Source organism: Littorina saxatilis, linkage group LG9 (assembly GCF_037325665.1).
Source record: "Littorina saxatilis isolate snail1 linkage group LG9, US_GU_Lsax_2.0, whole genome shotgun sequence".
Taxonomy (NCBI): Eukaryota; Metazoa; Mollusca; class Gastropoda; order Littorinimorpha; family Littorinidae; genus Littorina; species Littorina saxatilis.
The window spans coordinates 52398829-52421328 of record NC_090253.1 but is presented as its reverse complement, the minus strand read 5'-3'; the positions used below and the strand labels follow the sequence as shown (position 1 = coordinate 52421328).

At 40.9% G+C, this 22500-nt stretch overlaps 1 protein-coding gene across 1 annotated transcript; it reads left to right on the top strand.

Annotated features, from left to right (window-relative positions):
* The first annotated feature begins 2088 nt into the window (after positions 1–2088).
* On the top strand, positions 2089–13980 carry LOC138977263 (uncharacterized). The gene is made up of 5 exons (XM_070350169.1): positions 2089–3672; positions 4540–5556; positions 8709–8897; positions 11507–12852; positions 13963–13980. Exons 2-5 carry the CDS (start codon positions 4581–4583, stop codon positions 13978–13980), a joined length of 2529 nt encoding a protein of 842 aa, XP_070206270.1. The 5' UTR covers positions 2089–3672; positions 4540–4580.
* The last annotated feature ends 8520 nt before the right edge of the window (positions 13981–22500 follow it).

Sequence of the window (22500 nt, the reverse complement as noted above, 5' to 3'; positions counted from 1 at the left end):
GCAAAGAGCACTCCGGCAAAGACCACCAGGCGACAACAAACACCAGTGCCAAGGATACAGCGCAGCGAACTGACAACACAACGGTAGGCCCCACCTAGTCCAGCCCGTTCCCTCAATTAGATCCTCATAATTGTGAGTTTTTAGAAAATCATGCGTCTATTACATTATTACTATTAGTGCAAAATCTCCAATGTGGCACTCAGTGCTAGAGGGCGATTGTGACAGAGATATTTTGTTAGACGGTATACAGCACGGTTTTCGTGTAACAGAAAAACCTAAAACATGTGTGTTAGCGGCAGAACAAAGCAATCATAATCAGCGTACGATCATCGCGACGTAGTAGAAACATAATTGTTAGATCAAATAGCGAAAGGACATTATTTAGTGGCAAGTAAGAAGCCGACGGTGGTAAGCACACTAGCCGCGATCCCCAAAGAAGATGGTAGCGTTAGGCTAATTCATGATGCCAGCAAACCAACAGGTAGGGCCTAGGGCAATGAACGATTACTCCATCCCTGAGTCGGTGAAGTTTCAAACAGTCTCTGATGCGTTGTCCTTAACGAGGACAGGTTATTGGTGTGCTAAAGTCGACTTGCAGTCCGCATATCGCTCAGTGTGCATCAGTCCGGATGATTACTGTGAACGCGTTGTTGCTTTTGTACCAACATTAATCCCCAATTGTAGTATTCATTTGAGTTGAAGTGTGCAAAATACTGAATTTTTGCAACAATACTGTAAAAAGTAATTACATTTTAATAACACTTTTCTGAAAAGTTCCAGTTCGTCCAACAAACTCATCAAAACGCCATGATATTTTACACGCGTATTTGCAATTGTGTTATCAATACTCATGTCAAATTCAAAAGCAATACGCAGAGCCATTACAAAACAACTGGGTTTTTACCCACATAGCCCACGAGAAATGACGCCAAAATAGGACTGTTACGGCTTCTGACGAGGCTGACACCTGTCTTCTTCAAAATGGCAAAACAGCACTTCTAGGCACAACAGCTAAACCAAATCAATTTGTATGGGTAGAAAATGAGTTGTTCTTCAATTTGAGATCAAAAACAGGGTCACTCTTGCTTATTTTGATCTTTTGTGTATTTTAGTGTCTGCAAATTTGATTTTGCGAATTTGCTTTTGGGGGGTGTCGTAGGTCTCCGGTACACTGCATAAACACTAATTCATGGAAAATTAAACTCTTTATTTCATAAGGTAGGGGAATGAATTACCTTTCTGGCATTATACTATTTTCACATAACTGGCCGCATCACAAAGATCTACAGCTAAATGTATGTGTATAGTTTTTTCATGACGAGTAGTGTAGAACTCAAACATTATACGTTATTTGCGTGTTTGACCAAAATATGACATTTTACACAGATCGAGACAGTCATTGTTCTCCGAGACCGCGCTAGCGGTCGAGGTGAACAATGACTGTCGAGATCTGTGTAAAATGTCATATTTTGGTCAAACACGCAAATAACATTTATGTATCGATCGAATTCCTTTCAGGTACTTATGACTTTGTTGTTGTTTTGACGATTGAACGAGCACACACACACATGCATGCAATCCACATGTATGCAATCAAACACATAAGCTTCATATTTGGGCGTTTCAGGTTGACCGAAACTTCAAAGGAACTACAAAACACACGTCATGTACTCACTTTGTTGTTGTTTTGACATTGAACAGCACACACACATGCAATCAAACACATGACGTTTTTTGTTTTTTAGTTCCTTTGAAGTTTCGGTCAACCTGAAAAGCCAAATTATAAAGTTTTGTCGGCCTCTGACGTCACATGACTCAAAGAAGGGAAATCCAATCTCCAATCGATACATTATGTTTTATTTGCAGATAATCTAACATTATACTGCACACAGTTTGATGATGTGGAAAAAAACATGCAGCTACCATTTCCATGAATCCCCTGAGACTTGAGAGGCTGACTTATTTAGTCTGTGATCGGAAACTGATAGTTTACGTGAGGCGGATTTAGCCTTTAAGTCTTGGATATGCTGTACTATTCAAACAAGGTTTGCTTAATTGCCGCACTAGTAAGTTACTTTTCTTCAACCGTGTTCCAGATTATCTATTCTATTTTTAGTAACATCAGCTCGTGATAAAAGCTCAAAAGGCGCATGTATCACCGGAAGGAAAGGGTTGATATTTACTTATAGATAATGCACTTATGACACAACCAATAAACAACAGCACTGTAATCCAGACGTATTTCAGGGCATTCCATTTACTGAATGGTTAATCACGCCTCTGGGTTCTTGTTCGTTAGGTAGGACTATTCATTTAGTACACTATTTGACTGCAATTTCTGTTCCTTATATGGTCAAACGCGTCTTTTTTAATTTCCATACAAGGTAAAAGTTGGTATAAAGCTTTGGAAAATCTAGGAAACCATTGTGTAAATATCTGAGCATGCGCCTTGAAGAGCTAAACCATTGTGTAAATATCTGAGCCTGCGCACTTGTGGTCCAAACTCGTCAACATTCACTTTATCCTACATACATGAGAGAGCCTCTACACCCGTAAGTGCCCCACTAAACAAAGAAATTAAGTCTCTCAGGATTCCCAACGTGAGTTATAAATAGAGCATTGTGAAACCTCTATTTATATGCTTGGAAGAAACGTACGCTCGTGAACACTCTGAAATTCATCAGACTGTCAAAACCATCTTTCATTTAGAAAATACGTGCCCCTCAAATTTTTCTCGAACCGAATATAGAAATGTCCAATGACGCACTTGCTGTTCTGCCTATATACCGTAAACTACCTTGTATACGCCCAATATCGAGTAAACGCCCAGTCCCTATTTTGAGCCAAGAACTGTACAAAGGGCATACTACCTAGTAAACGCCCACCCCCTACTTCTTGATTAATTATGTCACAACATATATTTATGGAACATTTTTTTTGAAGTGTTTGTAAACTTCCGCATGCGGTACAGAGTATTCATCCGAGTGTATAATGTCAAGATGCTGTTATAAAGGCATACCGTTGATTTATACTCTCACCGCAGTGCAGCTGAGTAATAAAAGAGAGTTGACATTTTCAAAGCTCTTCTGAAGTTGTTGATCACGATATTTGTTTCAAGAGATTGTCTCAGTCTCGAATTTGATGGTCGGCTTGAATCAGTGCAGCTGCGGACCTGGGTCAATCTTTTCAAGTTAACATTATCTTTTGAAGTTATAAACTTGCTAACAGACGATGAAGCAACAGGATTTCCTTCGTGGTCTGCTTGCAGAATTCCTTGTGATGGGAAAGTTTTGTGCTATAACGCATCCTTTGAACACTTCCATGCCAAGTGACCAAACTATCGTTATTTGAGCAAAGGAACCGCTCCTGCAAAGGGTATAGTACCTAGTAAACGCCCACCCCCAACCTTTGGGCAAAATTGGTGCATAGGGGTGGTGGTCGTTTTCAAGGTAGTTTACGGTAGTGGCGTGATCGAGTGGCATTGTGACCTTCTTATTCTTCGAGCGACTTTAACAAAACTGCCTACACAGCTGCCTCTTCAGTGTTTTCGGATTTCTTTAGGGCTGACTGGTTGTCACTAGTTTTGCTTCCTTCAAGAAATTCCCCCAGACTGGTGCTTTCTTGCCGGACAAGGGTGTGTCTCTTCTGTAAAATCGTGTTCCAGTGAAAGAGGTAATGTGTTCATCTTGTTGTTTTCAAATTCAGTCAAGTATTGACTTGCATTTTTGTGTAAATAAAGGGCGGAAGATGAGGTTGTCTGTGAGTGGTGTTTGTGTGTGTGTGTGTGTGTGTGTGTGTGTGTGTGTTATGTGTGTGTGTGTGTGTGTATGTGTGTGTCTGTGTGTGTGTGTGTGCGTATGTGTGTGTGTGTGTGTGTGTGTGTGTATGTGTGTGTCTGTGTGTGTGTGTGTGTGCGTATGTGTGTGTGTATGTGTGAGTGTGTGTGTATGTGTGTGAGTGTGTGTTCACACAAACATTTATCAAAAACTACCAAAATATAGTTTTTTATGAAAATTGATGTACCCGTTTTTTGAGGGCATTTTATTGTGCTGGTTTTCTTCAAAGCTTCACGTCATAGTTTGCCTGTTTGCAGTAGTTGCCACCTCGGTGTTGCAGACACATTCTTCCGTCATTTTGATTGACATTTTGGTCACACAATCTTGTACCTGACCTGGACTAATGAATTGCATTTCATCGTGGTGCCTTACAATTTCGTACATGAAAAATTCATTCAAAGTTGCCGATTTTTTTTTTCAACATCGGACCTTGAACCACAAAATTGACATTAGTGTTTTCCTCTTTGCCTCACGTATCCGATAATATTCAGTTTTGTTGTGTTTGATTGAAAAAAATTTCTTCTAAACAAAGAAAACAAATAAATAACCACTTTCTTTATTTCAAAACAAGACACATACCATTAGCATTCGTCTATTCCTCATCATGTTCTGATTCCAAAAACACATAGTTTTATTGAGTTTGACTGTAACGCAGAAAGGTTGTGTTACAACATGTTTGAGTTGCCGGTCTCTTTATTTCCAGGTTAATTTTGATGGGACAAGGCTGAACTACAAAACACCATTATGCATCCAAAATCGTGGATTCTGTTCTCTGCTGTCTTCACCGTTTGCAAAGCTGTGCAACTGGAGTCGGCCCTCAGTCTTGTCATTACAAATATGACAACCCTTTCAAGAACGCTTCTCATACGGAACCAAACCCAAGTCGTTGGCTTGTTTTTGTACGAGTTGAATGAGGGCATACCATCCTTTATTCCTTCTCCGGCGACAGAGAACGGCATGCTGCCGACAAAAAATGGAATTTTTGCACCAGAATTGAACTTGCTCAACAATTACTTAGTTTCGAAACCAATTCCGCTTAGAAATCCAAACAACAAGGAATTTCATATTGAGGCTTTTGTTTTGAAGAAGAACGGAGATAAAGTGTTAGAGGCGTACAGAAATCGCCATGGGCGGTCTGCTACTCATGCTGTGATTTATTCGCACTTTGTTCCGTGCATGCAATGCGCACAACATGTAGTGAATTTTAAAATGCAAAATGCAAATTTGCATATTGCGCTTGTATACACTGCGATCTATAACAACAACACAGATGACCACAGCTTAAAGAAAATCGCTGACACAAACATAACAGTCGTGCACATGCCACGTGTTGTGCGCAACACAAGGAAGACCGAGAGTGCAGGATTTCCCAAATGCCAGCTCGAATCATTTCAAGCATGTCTCCTCGATCAGCTAGATAACTTTTGCTGTTTTAAGAACGAGTCTGACAAAGTCCTATTCGTCAATGCATTCACGGCACAATGTTTTCCAGATTACAACAAGCTGTGTTCAAAACTGTTTTTAGAAGCGTGGTTCTGTACGTGCCCCTCCAGCAAGGGCAATCAGCAAATCAACTTTGACAACTTAGTTCAAAGTCTGTCTTCGAAACCTTTGTCAAACCCTCTCCAAGCATCTGCACCAAACAACGTTACTGGTGTACTGACCTGCGCTAACTGCCTGCAGGCTCCACCAAAGTCGTGTGGTCTGAAACAAGTTTCAGGTATTGCTGCCAAATTTTCCTTTTTACGATATTGTGTGTTTGCTTAGATGTTTGTGTGTGCTTAGATGTTTGTGTGTGCTTAGATGTTTGTGTGTACTTAGATGTTTGTGTGTGCTTAGATGTTTGTGTGTGCTTAGATGTTTGTGTGTGCTTAGATGTTTGTGTGTGCTTAGATGTGTGTGTGTGTGTGCTTAGATGTTTGTGTGTGCTTAGATGTTTGTGTGTGCTTAGATGCTTGTGTGTGCTTAGATGTTCGTGTGTGCTTAGATGTTCGTGTGTGCTTAGATGTTTGTGTGTGCTTAGATGTTTGTGTGTGCTTAGATGTTTGTGTGTGCTTAGTTGTTTGTGTGTGCTTAGATGTTTGTGTGTGCTTAGATGTTTGTGTGTGCTTAGATGTTTGTGTGTGCTTAGATGTTTGTGTGTGCTTAGATGTTTGTGTGTGCTTAGATGTTTGTGTGTGCTTAGATGTTCGTGTGTGCTTAGATGTTTGTGTGTGCTTAGATGTGTGTGTGTGCTTAGATGTTTGTGTGTACATTGATGGGTACTTTAAAGATTTTCTGTTCATTATCCTACTTACAAACACTTGGGTGAGAGTACATGGCTTCGACTGTGAATCTCTTTATACTAGCTGTGAACAAGAAACAATTGACAAGTGGCTCTATCCCATCTCCCCCCCTTTCCCCGTCGTGATATAACCTTCGTGGTTGAAAACGACGTTAAACACCAAATAGATAAAATAAATAAAACTTTATACTAGCTGTTACAGTTAAACCCAATGGGCGGTTCTGATGAGGTTATGTCCCCTCTTTCTTTCGGCTGGTAACTGGCGCCACCTCGCGGCAAGATCACACGAGAAAGGAAAAAAACCTTGCATTGGTTCTAAATACCAGATGGTGTGTAAGTCGTGCATTCTATACGGTAAACAGACAATGGTCGGTTCTGGTGAGGTTATGCCCCTTCTTTCTTTCGGCTGGTAACTGGCACCACCTCACGGCAAGATCACAGGAGTTGTCTCGCGTTATCACCCCAGAAGCGCTCATTGTAGGACCAATTGACAGTTAGAACTCTTTCTGGCATGTCGCATAACGGTATAACGGATTTTACGAAAGACTTTGGAATGTTTTTTTTTAATGTTTTTAAATGTGTAAGTGCAATGTCGTTACAGTTTGACAGTTTTGTGCCGAGCACTTAGTAAAGCGTGTCAGTTTTTTTGTCTGTGTCATAAACAAACAAACCACAAACCCCACCAAAGCCGTGCTTTCGTGGTTTTGAGAAAAATGACATCTACATCGTTTGGCATGCCTTGATTAACATCTTGAGAAGACAGTAATGGTAAACAAGACGGATTATTTTGGATAGAAAATGGATGGTTCTGTTAATTGTTATGCACACATATTTTTCAGTTTTAGCTGTTCTAATTTGTAGTCCTTTTTTTACGACAGAACTATACTTTTCGTCACGCTCATAAGATAATTAATTGCCTGTGTCATTTTTTGATGTTTTGAGAAAAACACACAAAACTTTCTTTGATTTCTGAACAATCTGCCTATCTCATTTTAGTTATAAGTTGCAAACTGCCTACATCGAGCGGTGACAGCTGAATAAACGTGAGATAAAGAGCTGACAGCAACATTTTCAATCAGCAAAACTGCGTAACAACCCACAAAGAGCTTTTGCATACTTTCACATTCACAAAACAAGTCTTCCTGTAACATAAAGAAATAGTGCCTAACTCAAGAAACGAGATCGGCAGTTTTGCTTACGTTACCGTGGCAATGGTTTTCAATGGTCTGAGAGTTTGTACTCTCTAACACATGATAGATACCCTTTCAGTAGCTTCCCCTGTAGTTTCACTACAGAAATGCCTAACACTGAGATGGTATTTTTCTCATGAGTGTGACGTTTTCTAGCTTGGAGGATCAAGGGCGACTGTGTATTCCTTGCTACTACATGACCACTAAAGTATATGAACTGAAGCCGTTTGATGGCCGTTGCAGGAGAATGGATAACATTTTAGTCCTATGACCGTTATTAAAGGTACTGAACTTGTCAAATCCAGGTGCACGGAGCCCCTTGGGCTTTTAGTCATACCTCAGGCAGCTATCCGTTAGAAGAACTACCAAGTTTCATTGACTTGCACCCAAAGAGTCAAGAACTGCAATTTTTTTACGAATTAATTTCGTACTCGGACCCGGCTGGTCTTGGCCTATTTTTGGATCTAAATTTAGATCAGGTAGATCACCACATGCACATCATGCACAACTGAAAAGACACGTCACTAGCAAACTATGTCAGACGTCATCATGAGTTTGTGTAAAACAAAATGGAGGCCGGAATCACTCAGTTGAATCGAACTCCGACCAAACACCACGTAATAACTAGGTTAATTTATGCACTCGCGTGAACAAGAAACTGTCGAGCTTCACAGATGTCGTCGTTGGGTAGTTTTGGGTTTGTTTTACTACCATGGGAGGGTTTTTGAACTGTACATGCACTCAGCTGCAACAAAAACGCAAAACGAAGGCTGTGAGCTGCACTGTGCCTTGTAAACAGCCTCATGTAGTTAAACGCATATAACACGCTTTTATTTGAGAGGTAATTCATACATAATATATAGAAGATACTACATGTACTAGCAGATACTTTTTTTGGAGATTATAACAAACTCTTAGCGCATTGACAAAAAGGCTCTCCTGGATGACCAGAACCAAACGATGAAATACATCTTAATTCATCAACATTCGAATTCTTACTTGACCTTACCTTGTGTGCATTCATGATAACCAACTATCAGCAGAATGTTTTTCTCTTCTTATTGTGAGAGTTAAAGAATACAGAACACAAATGTTGAACATATTATCCAAACTTACTACAAACATAATAAACGAAATTATAAATAAATCCCAAAACAAAGAGACTGCCAACATTCCAAAATTCAAAATAAAAAAACAAGAAAGGTAGGTTGTTGGAACGTTTGTTATTGACAAAACAATACATTCACAAATATTTTGTGAATGTATTGTTTTGTCAATAACAAACGTTCCAACAACTTACCTTTCTTGTTTTTTTTTATTCTGAATTTTGGAACGTTGGCAGTCTCTTTGTTTTTGGAGTTGCAAAATTATAGCCAAAATTGGCCAATGAAATTGCAGCGTGTGGACATCGAGGAAACCGGTGCACAACAACAGCGGGGAACTCAATGTGCAGAGAGGACCACTACTGCAATCTGCACAATAGTGCCTACATGTGGTGCTACACCGATCATCGAGGCAACTGGGACTACTGCTGTCTTGGCTCCTGCAAGATGAATTCTCGTGACGACGCCATGATGTGCTACTCGGGTAGGCGTTCTTTTGGATTAACTTTACGGTGTAAGAAATGCAAGCAGGCCTGAAAGTGGCGAGTATTTTACTCGCCATGGCGAGCAGAAACATGTAACTGGCGAGTAGAAATGTTCATCTACTCAGTTGCCAAATGCGAGTAAAGTTGCTGACAAAATTGTTGGTTTGGCGAGTAAGGTTTGCTGTCTTGCTAGTACATTTTCAGAATCACTAGTCAAAGGCGAGAGCACCATTTTTTGGACTTTCAGGGCTGACAAGGGGTATATACAAAAAGAAAACCATGGGTACCTATACTTCTTCTTCTTCTTCTGCGTTCGTGGGCTGAAACTCCCCCGTACACTCGTGTTTTTTGCACGAGTGGAATTTTACGTGTATGACCGTTTTTTACCCCGCCATTTAGGCAGCCATACGCCGTTTTCGGAGGAAGCATGCTGGGTATTTTCGTGTTTCTATAACCCATCGAACTCTGACATGGATTACAGGATCTTTTTCGTGCGCACTTGGTCTTGTGCTTGCGTGTACACACGGGGGTGTTCGGACACGGAGGAGAGTCTGCACACAAAGTTGACTCTGAGAAATAAATCTCTCGCCGAACGTGGGGACGAACTCACGCTGAGAGCGGCCAACTCGATACAAATCCAGCGCGCTACCGACTGAGCTACATCCCCGCCCGGTACCTATACATAATTATATGTTTCTTCCTTCTGGAAAAATGAACTAAATGATGCAACTGATTCAAATTGCAAGTAAGTGTTAATGAAGCCTGTGATGACTTATTTTTGTTTATCTGCTTGCTGTTTTTTAACACCTATAATATTTATAGATATTACACAAGGTTGTACTTTTAAAGGCACAGTAAGCCTCCCGTAAACCATCACAGATACGGTCAGGCTTTTACACACAGTACAAACACCCTTTCATTTCATACGGAATCCAGAGCAACTTTTGTTTTGTTTAGTGGGGCACTTCCAGGGGTCGAAGCTTGCCGAGACCCCCCCCCCCCCCCCCTCCCCCAGTGCACGACTAAACAAAGAAAGTCGCGTTGGATTCCCAATATGTACTTTTTGTAAGGCTGCGCTTGAAAGTATATAGTTCCGCTGCATATTTCTCAGCTTTTATTTTATTCTGTTTATAAACTACACATTTGGTTCACATCACAAAAATGTGGAGAAACAGCACTTCACTCGAACATTACATATTTTGAAGAAAAAATTGTTTTTGAACATTTGACGTCACCAATGCCAAGGTCGCACTCTTCAGTGACAAAACGAGTTTGTGTCACGCGAAGTTTCAGTTTGATACGCTGACGTTCACTTTTAAGTTTCCACACCATAGTCGCAGATCACGTATAGAACATTCTCACAGTCATTGCTATATAATTGAGAAGGGCTCTAAATCGCGTGGCTTTGAACAATGAATTCTCTTTGGTTGACATAAGTATTCCATGATGTCGTGTTCTGAAAATGAGAGTTTGTATTAATTCATAAATTTTGTTATTGTATAGTTAGGGTACTTCGTATGAAAGAGCTCCGTTTATATACCAGAATTTCAGGAAGTTTAGCCATTACAATGGTTTGGTCATTTTTAAATCTTCTTGGTTTAGTTATGCCATTTTTTCATACTTTTTCAACCTTTTGATTTTCAATGAAGCCTTTGATCGAAACAGAGACAGATTGTAAGATTGCAACAAAAAAAGCCAGAATGATCCACGTGTAGCCATTCGCAAGTTAGGTGGCCACCGGGAACATCCAGAACCCTTCTTGAACACACATGTGTTCACCTAGCAGTGGAATGTTCTGAAAACTTCTTCTTCTTCTTCAGCGTTCCAGAATGTTCTGGTGACGTGTGAGCTCGTTTTGCCCGTGTGGGTTCCCCACACTATACTCTGAGAGCATAGTCAGCTTCACTCCGCTTTCGTTGAGTAGGAATGCAGGGTATATTTTCGTGTTTTCAAAACCCACCGAACTCCGACATGGAATACAGGATCTTTTCCGTACGCACTTGGTCTTACCACCACGCCACTGCGTCCGTCGTGCTGAAAACGGTTCTCATTGTTAAACAAAAGTGTTTGGAAGTGTTCAGATAGCAAACGTTACTCATGGTGAACACATTGTGAACACTTTAAGTGTTAGTTTAAACACACTTTTACACTTTGTGAACAGAGACAATTTTCAAAATGTGTCATACAATTTAGAGTGTATTATTCAAGGTTGCTCTTTTGCGTGTAATTTAGTTGCAAACGAGCATAATGTAGGCAATGTCCCATTGTCCAAGACCATGACAACGAATATAGATGGTGTGGGAACATTCTCATGTGGTGGGACTTTGGTTTGAACTAGTGAAACATATTTTTGTTTGGTGACCATTTGTTTCCCTTTACGTTGGTCTCTGACGATTCCTGCGCAGCTAAAAATAAAACCTAAAGTGAATTTTGCTGACTGTTCACAACATGTGAGCATGTTCAGGTGATTACACAATGGTTTCCCTGTCTTTCTCCAAAGATGTATGCCACCTTTGACCTTATATTGAAATCAAAATGACGTGTTTGACCATAATTATACGGAACATAACATTAATTACGCTCTTATGCACGTCTTAATATATTTCAGGTCAGGACACTAATCTCCCCGAGGTAGCCATTTACAGATACTGTGGGGACGCCGGAACCATGACGGTAAAAGGCACGTCCTGCATTGCCGGCCACCCTTGCGGGACCCACCACGGCACAGACTACTACTGGTGCTACACGCACTCCGGCCTGGGCTGGGACTACTGCTGTCGGCCTGACCAAGTGTGCGGCAAGAAAGGCCAAGACTTCAATTGGTGCCTCGTCGGAAAAAACAGCCCCTTAGTCGAATGCAACCCTGCTCGTGAAGCAGAATGCGACAGTATAACTCTCAATAAAGAAGAGCGCTGCCCCTGCAATGATACTAGCAGTGGTCTGGGCCTGGTAAGCGAATCTTCCACGGTTGTAGCTGCCTCAACTACTCCAGTTGTAAGCAAACCTTCCATGGTTGAAGCGCGCTCAACTACTCCAGTTGCAAGCAAATCTTTCACGGTTGTAGCTGCCTCAACTACTCCAGTTGCAAGCAAATCTTCCACTGTTGAAGCGCGCTCAACTACTCCAGTTGCAAGCAAATCTTCCATGGTTGAAGCTGGCTCAACTACTCCAGTTGCAAGCAAATCTTCAACAGTTGTAGCTGCCTCAACTACTCCAGTTGCAAGCGAATCTTTCACGGTTGAAGCTGGCGCAACTACTCCAGTTGCAAGCGAATCTTCCACGGCTGTAGCTGGCTCAACTACTCCAGTTGCAAGCAAATCTTCCACTGTTGAAGCGCGCTCAACTACTCCAGTTGCAAGCAAACCTTCAACTGTTGAAGCTGCCTTAACTACTCCAGTTGCAAGCGAATCTTCCACGGCTGTAGCTGGCTCAACTAGTCCAGTTGCAAGCAAATCTTCCACAGTTGTAGCTGCCTCAACTACTCCAGTTGCAAGCAAACCTCCCACCATTGTAGCTGCCTCAACTACTCCAGTTCCAAGCAAATCTACCACTGTTGAAGCGCGCTCAACTACTCCAGTTGAAGGCAAATCTTCCACAGTTGTAGCTGCCTCAACTACTCCAGTTCCAAGCAAATCTACCACTGTTGAAGCTGCCTTAACTACTCCAGTTGCAAGCAAACCTTCCATGGTTGAAGCTGGCTCAACTAGTCCAGTTTCAAACAAATCTTCCACGATTGCAGCTGGCTCAACTACTCCAGTTGCAAGCAAATCTTCCACGGCTGTACCTGGCTCAACTACTCCAGTTGCCAGCACATCTACCACGGTTGAAGCTGCCTCAACTACTCCAGTTGCAAGCAAATCTTCCACGGCTGGCTCAACTACTCCAGTTGCAAGCACATCTACCACGGTTGAAGCTGCCTCAACTACTCCAGTTGCAAGCGGATCTTTCACGGTTGTAACTGTCTCAACTACTCCAGTTGCAAGCAGATCTTCCACTGTTCAAGCACGCTCAACTTCTCCAGTTTTTCATTCTCTTTCGTCTATTTTCTCGTCGCAATACGCGCGTTTAACTGAACATATAGCCAAACACGTGAATGGCACAGTGTGAAAACATTTTGTGTCATTAACGCAAAGCTGTAATAATTAAAGTCCTCGGCTTGTACACATAAAATCAATATCCTGACGCCTTACCCCGCAGTGAGAGAATGTGTTGATGAATCAATTCCACAAGAAGACACCAGTGTCGGTTAATACATGAATTCATCAAACAAATGTCACTCTGAAAATTAATCAGTCAGGATTGTGATTAATGGTGCATGACCAAGGTTTTGTTGTTGTAATTTTTTGTTTGTTGTGCATGACCAAGTTGAGGGATGTTAATATCCCATGTATTAGCCTAGCTAGATCTGACATGGCGATTCCAACTGATTACACGGCGAGGAATGGAGAAGACTTTATTAAACGCATAAGAGCCTATTTCATAATTACTTTCTTTGTTTTTAATAGTCTTTTGGATTGGCCCAGAATCAAGTGGGATGTCTCTATTAACCAGCTTCTTAACACTTTCTTACACAAATAATTGTGAACCTAGAAAGGAAAAACCGGCACGGTTGGCCTAGTGGTAAGGCGTCCGCCTTGTGATCGGGAGGTCGTGGGTTCGAACCCCGGCCGGGTCATACCTAAGACTTTAAAATTGGCAATCTAGTGGCTGCTCCGCCTGGCGTCTGGCATTATGGGGTTAGTGCTAGGACTGGTTGGTCCGGTGTCAGAATAATGTGACTGGGTGAGACATGAAGCCTGTGCTGCGACTTCTGTCTTGTGTGTGGCGCACGTTATATGTCAAAGCAGCACCGCCCTGATATGGCCTTTCGTGGTCGGCTGGGCGTTAAGCAAAAAAAAATAAAAAAATAATAATACTAGAAAGAAAAAAAATGGCTTCGGTCTGGATAGGCATATCGCTTGAAAGAACGTTAAAACACAACAACCCACTAACAAAACATAAGTGTAATCCATTATTTTCGGTTAGGTTTAAGATACTTCTGGAAGTATGATTATTGATTTAAAGGACAACGTGGACAGCTGACGGATCAGTTCTGTCGGCAGTAATAATAATACATAATAATAATAATGGACATTTATATAGCGCTTCTCCACAGCTCGAAGCGCTTTACAAGTTCAATTTACAAGTTCAATCAAAAACACAACACGATATATACAACTAATACAATTTGTCTCAGATGAAAAGGAAAATACTCATCAAAGAGCACATATACACATGCTTGCATAGAATACAAAAAATCACATTTGTTCGCACCGCAGCACAGTGCACAGTCAAAAAACACGCAAACAAACACATACAACAGACAAATGCTCACACCAAGCACATATGCACATGCTAACAATGGCAACATCAATATACGGGTATCGTAAAATCATTCATATGTTGTAAGTAGACTTTGAAGCATACTACCAAAATGATCTAGACGTGGTGAATACAATATCAAGAGTATGCCAGGTGCTCCTTTGGTTGCAGCTCGTGAAATTAGAAATATCCAGACATTTGTAATATGTAATGGTTGATGGTTTGAGTCCAACGCACTTACTGTTTTTTTTTTTAAGGAGTACAAATTAGACACGCACGTGCATCACGCTTTCATTTGGGTTTATTCCCTGATTACGCCCTCAATCAGTTTAGACAATAAATCCTTCACGTAATATAAGCATTTCATTGCTTGAGTGCGTGTCCTAGTTGTATGTTCTGAACTGCTTCATGAGAAGAATTCTAAATACAATTTTGTTTAAACCTATAAATCCTGCCGAAATAAACGCAGCCCGATGAGTAGATTTTGATTTACACTTTTCCATAACGTGGTTGGTTGTTTGAACACAATTAAACTGCACTTCAGTTGGTTTAAACAATGTTTTATTAAATCAAACATGATACAAAAATACAACGATAAACAATAGGGACACGAACTCAAGCAAACGCTTATATTACGCGCCCTACGTAGTAGGAAAATAACGCAAATATGATGTCGGACAAGCAATACTTATCAATTGTTGAACTATCTACAAGAAGAGCATAGTTAAAGTAAATCAGAAAGAATAAGAAAAAGCTAGCAGGAGGAAGAGGGGGGAGGGTGGAGGAGGGAGGAGAAAACGGTAGGTACATATAAAAAATGAAGTTGGCAGCGCATACAAATAAGAATATACATAGTACATTACAAACCATAGTCCTGTGGCAAGTAAGCAGTAGCTCGCTAAATATACATTTGAAAAATGCATATAAAATAAGGTTTGTTGGCTTGAATATGGGTACTGAGTCAAATCAACAGAAACGACCAGATTCATGGATAAACGATTGGACACTTTCAAAAACAAGCTTGTTAGTGCAAAGAGAAAGGTTTTCGCTACCATTTAACAATATTTCAACATGTCTGTAATTAACAGGAAGTGCGTTTATTGTAGACAGGCGAGCATCTACGTACAAAGGACAATGTGTCAAATAATGGTCAGCTGTTTCGTTCGGGTAGCCGCAAGCGCACTGTGGGTTTCCCTGTAGGTGGCGTTTACACAGGTCAGAATTCAAATTACTCATGTTTAGGCGCATTCTGCAGTGGTGAATCTCTTCCAGTCTTTTACCACAGTAATAATAGGCAGGTACGTTATAATCAGGAGTAGATAAATAGCGTTTGAAATCGCTGATTGAGTTAGTTGTTTTGATGTTGTCTGGCAAGGTGTTCCACAGGACAGTAGTAGATGGTATAAAAGATCGACGGTATAATTCAGTTTTGCACATGGGGACTCTTCTTTCTAATGGTCTTCTATGATGGTATGGGTTAACATCGGAAGTTAAAGGTGGCAAGAGATCTGATAAGTAATGAGGGCATTTGCCATATACCATCTTGTAATATAAAATCAGTTTGTGTCTGCTCCGTCTTTCTTTTAGGTTACAAAATCCGCTTTCTTTATACAGTTTATCGTGGCTTGTGCCGCGCACACCACCGATTATAGTCCGAATGGCTTCCAAATGTAGTTTTTCGAGTGCAGTTGACCAGTACTCTGTGCAGTTGTCCCATATGATGTCTGCGTAGTCAAAATGTGGAAGAACAAAAGATTTATACATAGTTTCCAGACTTTTACGATTTAATCTATATTTATAATATCTTAAACAATTAATTAATAAGGTGACCTTTTTTATGATGCTTCTCACTTGGAAGTCCCACTTACAATCATTCTGCAAGATTACGCCAAGGTGTTTATGTTGGTTCACGTTTTCCAAAACAATATTATTAAAAATGATTGGTTCGGTTGGTATATTATCACGTTTTATGTCTAACAGTTCCGTTTTTGCTTCGTTAAATTTAACTTTCCACTGTTTTGCCCAGGTATTAATCTTATATAGGTCTGCGTTCAAAATCTGTGCTCGTCTAGTTGGATCTTCTAAGGACATAGACATGCTCGTGTCATCAGCAAACAACTTTATAACAGATTCAGTATCATTCACAATGTCGTTAATATATATCAGGAATAGCAAGGGGCCTAGAACAGAACCTTGTGGAACACCTGCCGGGATACATTTTAATGCAGACTTAGCACCCTTAATAACAACCGCCTGGTGGCGATTTGTTAAATAATCGTGAAACCATTTCAACAATTGTCCTCTAATTCCTACTAGTTCCAGTTTATATAGTAACCCTTTGTGCCAGACTTTTTCAAATGCCTTTGACACATCACAAAAAACAGCTTGAGTGGTAATTCCCATATCGTAATTTAAACAGAACTCGTCATAAATAGAAGCCAGTTGACAACTGGTAGAGTCACCAGGAATAAATCCTGACTGTGCCGGTGTTAATATATCATTTCGCTGTAAAAAGGTGTAAACATGGCTGTGGACACAGCGCTCCATTACCTTCCCAACACAACTTAATAATGAAATTGGTCGATAATTGTTACAACAATCTGCTGGGCCGGCTTTGTAAATAGGAGTGACATGAGCCGTCTTCCACAAACTAGGATATATACCTTCTCTAAGGCTTCTATTAAACAAATCTGTCAGGGGTTCTGCTATGGCGTCAACAGCAGCAACTAGAAGTCTGTTGTGAATGAGATCCGGACCAGTGGCTTTACCTTTATCAAGGGCTTTAATAACCTCTTTAACCTCGTCGACTGTAAGATAAATCTCATTAAGTTCGCTGTCGAAAAAATCAGCTTGAGGCAAATTGTCGTCTGGCGTTTTAAGAACGGAATTTTGTATGAAAAAATTGTTCAGAACGTTAGCTTTTTCCTGGTTTGAATGGTAAATCTTGCCTTCAAAATTAATCGGAGGAATTTCATCAACACCAAGTCCTTTCTTGTCCATAAATGACTTTACCAACTGCCACCACTTTTTAGTACCAAAGGAACCTTGGTCGGAAATGCGTTCGTCTAACTCTATATAAAATTGCTGGACTCTGTCTCGCTTAGCTGCTGTAACACGATTACGCGTCTGACGATAACTCAGCCAATCTTCTAAAGAGTTACTCGTTTTTGCTCTCAGGTGAGTTTGATCTCTCTCGTCGATTAACTTTAAAATTTCTGGGGTAATCCAGAGTGCGTCTTTAGGGCGTACAACAACTTCTTTAACAGGCATGAACTGCTTTGCAACATTCATAAAAGTTCTACTAAAAACATCAATGCTATCATTAAACATTTCATTCGTCACCATACCTGTCCAATCAACTTGTGAAAGAGCGTTACAAAACCCTTCTATATTCAATTTATCGTAATTGAAAATAGTTCGTTTAAAGGAGTTACTTACATTTACAGTACTTTTTAATATCGCCCGTGGTACGCTGTGATCGCTGCAAACTGGTGGCAAAACATCTACAGATTTAATTATTTGTGGCGTTTGTGTAATTATAAGGTCTATGCAGGTACTGCTTGTTTCAGTTATACGTGTCGGAACATTGACAAGTTGACAGAGTTGATATGAATGCAACATATTGAAAAAATTGTGAGAAGGAGAACTTAAAAAATCAACGTTAAAATCACCACAGATCACAAACTTCAACACTTGACTATTTACTTTTCTTAAACTTTCGTCTACTAATTCCCAATATTGAACATTTCCATTTGGTGGACGGTAAAATGAACCTATCAAAATACTTTCTTTATTCAGTTTTATCTCGACCCACACGGCTTCTAGGCCGACGACGTTAAACTCAGGACGGGGTTTATAATACAAATAATTTTTTACATAGATTGCTACTCCGCCATAAGGATGGTCTGGACGGTCAAGTCGAACAGGGGGACTGAAATTTGGAATCAGTAATGAGGAGTTATCATCAGAAGGCGCTAGCCATGTCTCCGAAAGTGTTAAGACATCGTGCCGTTGAACTTCGGGTTGCAATAAATTAATTTTATTCCTAAGGCTTCTGACATTGATGTGTACGACACTGATTTCATGCTCGTGTTCAGGACCTGGGTTCTTTTCTACATCACCTGATAAATACAACTTCGACTGTGCAAACGGGGTTACAGAAGGACTTGACTGCGGGTCATTAAAATCAACGTTATTTGTTTTTGGCAACTTGGTGTTGGTTAATAAAGCCGACCAGTTTTTAAAGCTGAAGGTAACACAACAAAAAACGAACAATGATAACGGAACACGGGCTGGTGATTTAAGGGAAGTTAAAATCACAAATGGTAACACAGAAGATTCACATAAGAAAGCAAGTTTGCGACAGAGAACTACTGCTTTTCCATAGAAACACCCAATTCTGGCCCTGTACATGCTTAAATTAACTGACATATCCAATCAGGATCAGGAACAAGAAAATGGCCAGGGGGAGGGTGTATCTGCGGGCTGGTCTGGGAGGATTTGCGCTACAAAAAGACAGCAGAAAAAACAAAGGTAAAGTTTGTAAAGAGGGTTCAAAAACAAGATTAAGTAAAGAATGTATATACAGAGTTCCCAATGGGTAACGGTTTTCCATTAGAAAACAACGACAACAAAAAACAACAACACTTCTGTAGCTCTCAGCTCGTGGTTCAAAAATATACACATGCACATGTATGCAGACACACACACACACACACACACACACACACACACACACACACACACACACACACACACACACACACACACACAAACACACACACACACACGACGTGTCAGCACTTGGTGTGTGGCAATGTTCAATAAACGTTTCAATTTCTGGTTGATAACATCTTCGTCTCACTGCAGAGGTAAAATGTCATTAATTTTGTTAAAATCGAAACCGTAGAGCGAGCCAGAGATCGTGGTACCGACAAATGTTAAGCGTAGTGCGTACGTACACACACACACACACACACACACACACGGGTGTCACATTTTACTGCTTGCAGCAGCAAACACACTTCGCTTGGAAAGCTGTGGCTTACAGAAGCCAACTATAGTTATACAAGGCTAAGCAAATTTTTCGAGATCTACCTCGTTGAACACTTTTGTGATTTTTTCGTTCTTTTTTATAAAGATTTCGCCATCGCGGACCCATGTGTCCTGGATACGCCTATCTTGTTTAAAGCGACGTGCTTTAGCTGCCAGTCTGGCCCGCTGCCTCGTCAGGTCGTCATTCACAAACACCCCCCGTGGTGCTGACCGCGCCGCGGCTTCCGCTGCTGAAACGGGTGGCGAGAATCCCATGGTCGAGGCTGTCTTGTGCTTGAGGTGCCTCCGAACGCCCATCAGCGACCGCTTGTGTCGATAGGAGGTGAACTTGACGATGATCTGACGATCGGCCTGATCTGGTCTGCCGACGCGGTGGGATCTGTCGATCATATCAGTTGTGATGGTAACGCCAAGCGCAGCTCCTAATTTCTTGGTGATTTCGTCAGTGTTTTCGTTGTCGGCGGCGGGGATGCCACTGATCCTGACGCAGTTGCGCCGGGAATACTGCTCGAGCTCGTCGACACGAGCATGGAGGTCCGCGATCTCTTGGTCCTTGTTGGCCACCGTCACTTTGAGTTCCTCGATCTGCTGCATCAGGGGGGCCACGACAGCCTCCTTTAGAAGTAGCAGGATTGCAGGATCCGTCAGGGCCTCGCGCAAGCCCTCTTTGACGGAGGTGACAGTGGAACTCGACATGGCCGAAGATGTCGCGTCTGGCGGAGAGCTGAGGGCGGTGCTGTGCAGGGGCTGTTCTACTTCGATGATAGTTGTGTCATCAAACGCGTCTAAGAAACTGTCCTGTAGATCAAGACACGGCCTTTTTTCTGTGTCGTCGCTGATAGGCGAGACCTCTTCTCTGCCCCTCTTGGCAGTGTCAGACATTTAAGTAAGCAATGTTATAACGGCAAGAAATGAACACAATGAGCAGTCGAGGTCAGTCAACCAAATAGTTCAGTCGTGTGCCTGTGACTGTACTTCAGTTCAGCTTGCTTATAGTTTCAATTTGTACTGTACTACTAAATGTGTTAATATTTTCTGTGTATGATTATTATGGCTGTATTGTTAACCATTTCAATTGCCTTTTGTTTTGTATTTTGTTTGCAATGATATCTCCTTATACCTAACTAAAACAAGATGATCATTGTTTTGACTTATATGAGAAACGATCGATTTAATTAAACGTTAACGCGCCAATAGACGTTATATTTGGTAGTGGTAGGTGACTTAATATTTGAAGATCGAGGGTTTCTTAGTGTTTATTGCAGTTTTGCAGATTTCTTGCTATTTTTGCCTTTTTCTTTGCTTGTTTGCATACATCTCTCTTTGCGTGTTCGTCTTCGTTGTTGTTCCTAATGTTTTCTTTTTATAATTCGATTGCCTTTATGTCACATGTGAAGGTATGAAATCATATTGTAGCCAGGTTATATGATAGACATCTTGTATCTTATTTGTATTGCTATGTACCATGTATAGCCATTTTTACTCGTTACATTTAGTTAAGTTTTGACTAAATGTTTTAACATAGAGGGGGAATCGAGATGAGGGTCGTGGTGTATGTATGTGTGTATGTGTGTGTGTGTGTGTCTGTGTCTGTGTGTGTGTGTGTGCGCGCGCACGCGCACGTGTGTGTGTGTGTGTGTGTGCGTTTGTGTGTGTGTGTGTGTGTGTGTGTGTGTGTGTACAGCGATTCAGAGATAACTACCAGACCGATCTTCATGAAACTGTACATGAGAGTTCCTGAGTATGATATCCCGGTTTTTTGTTATAAATGTCGTAGATGACGTCATATCCGCCCCATTCTGGCTTGTAAATTTCACTTTGTTTTGCACGTACAAAGTGAGCGATTTCCTTCTCGCGGGGATTGGCGAACCTGTCTTCGTCTTGGTGAAAAATTGCAGTGCGTTCAGTTTCATTCTGTTAGTTCGACAGCTTGACTAAATGTAGTAATTTCGTCTTACGCGACTTGTTTTGATTTTGCCTCAGCAGCAATTTAACAACAACAACAACAGCAACAGCAACAACAACAACAACAACAACAACAGCAGGATTTCCGTGCACTAGTAGTTCGTGTTTGCTTCAAGTGATTCTCAGAATACTTATATTTCTATGATGGCGAGAGAGAATTGTACTTCTGTCATAAGCTCTTGAAGTCATATTTTGTTTCGCTGGGTCCGTTTTGCCAACGAACAAACGTAAATAAAAGAGAAGAAGCACTGCGTGATTCAGTGTATTCAACGTAAGCGTTTCTTGCTGAGTTACAGTTTTTCCTTGCTAGTTATTTTGTTTAGTGGGTATTTTTGTCTTATTTCCCTTTCCATTTTTATCTAATTTTAATTAAGCTTTCCTGTTTATTTCCCTATTCCATGTGTTTGTGTTCCTCTTTTTTCCAGTGTAATTTTGGTTCTAATAATATAATTTAAAGATATTTACACATCTTATTTTAATTACCGTAAAATCCCTAGCATACGCCCAGTATCTAGCAAACGCCCACCCCCTACTTTCGGCCAAATGTTGTGCAGAGGGGTCACTACCTAGCAAACGCCCACCCCGGTTTAAAAAAAAATTGTTTTAAGACAGTCTGCCTCCTTTATCTACGATTTGTGCACACTGTTCAATGGTTCGCCTTTTTGGGGGGGAGGGGGGGATAAAATTACGTCATGTCTTTCAGTGACGTCGTTCAGTGACGTCTTTTATTGAGTGTTTAACACTTCTCTCGTTGACAAGCACTTCCTTTTTAAGCTTATGTCCAGCCATGCCGAAGCACAAATCATATACAGTGACATACAAACTGAAAGCCCTGAGATATCTTGACAACGAAGCTGCAGGCAATGTTTCGTTATGTGCCCGCGAGTTTTCTTTTGACAGAAATAAGAATGAGAGAGTGGAGGGAACACAGAAACATATTAGAACAGCAATACGGGAAAGAAAAGGAAAAATGAAAGTTGTCTGAAAGACCGCCAGTTAGATCTGAAGAAGTTGAACAAGTTGTGATGGAATACTTGGAAGTGGGTCTCCAAACAAGAGAAGAAACTGTGTTTGTGCTGACGTTATTCTGAGAATGAGAAAAATCAAGGTCACTTGTGTGTTTTTTTTCTATCACAGAACCTTGATCTTTATTTGCGTAAACAAACGGTGTGTTTATTTTTTTAATTAAAATTGCATAAATCACATGGTTGTATCACTTTT

Bases quoted from the DNA above. Each gene is read 5' to 3' on its own strand.
- LOC138977263 (XM_070350169.1), top strand. From the start codon at position 4,581: ATGCATCCAAAATCGTGGATTCTGTTCTCTGCTGTCTTCACCGTTTGC. The intron at 5,557-8,708 runs GTATTGCTGCCA...ATGAAATTGCAG, and splicing joins TGGTCTGAAACAAGTTTCAG to CGTGTGGACATCGAGGAAAC. The intron at 8,898-11,506 runs GTAGGCGTTCTT...AATATATTTCAG, and splicing joins CGCCATGATGTGCTACTCGG to GTCAGGACACTAATCTCCCC.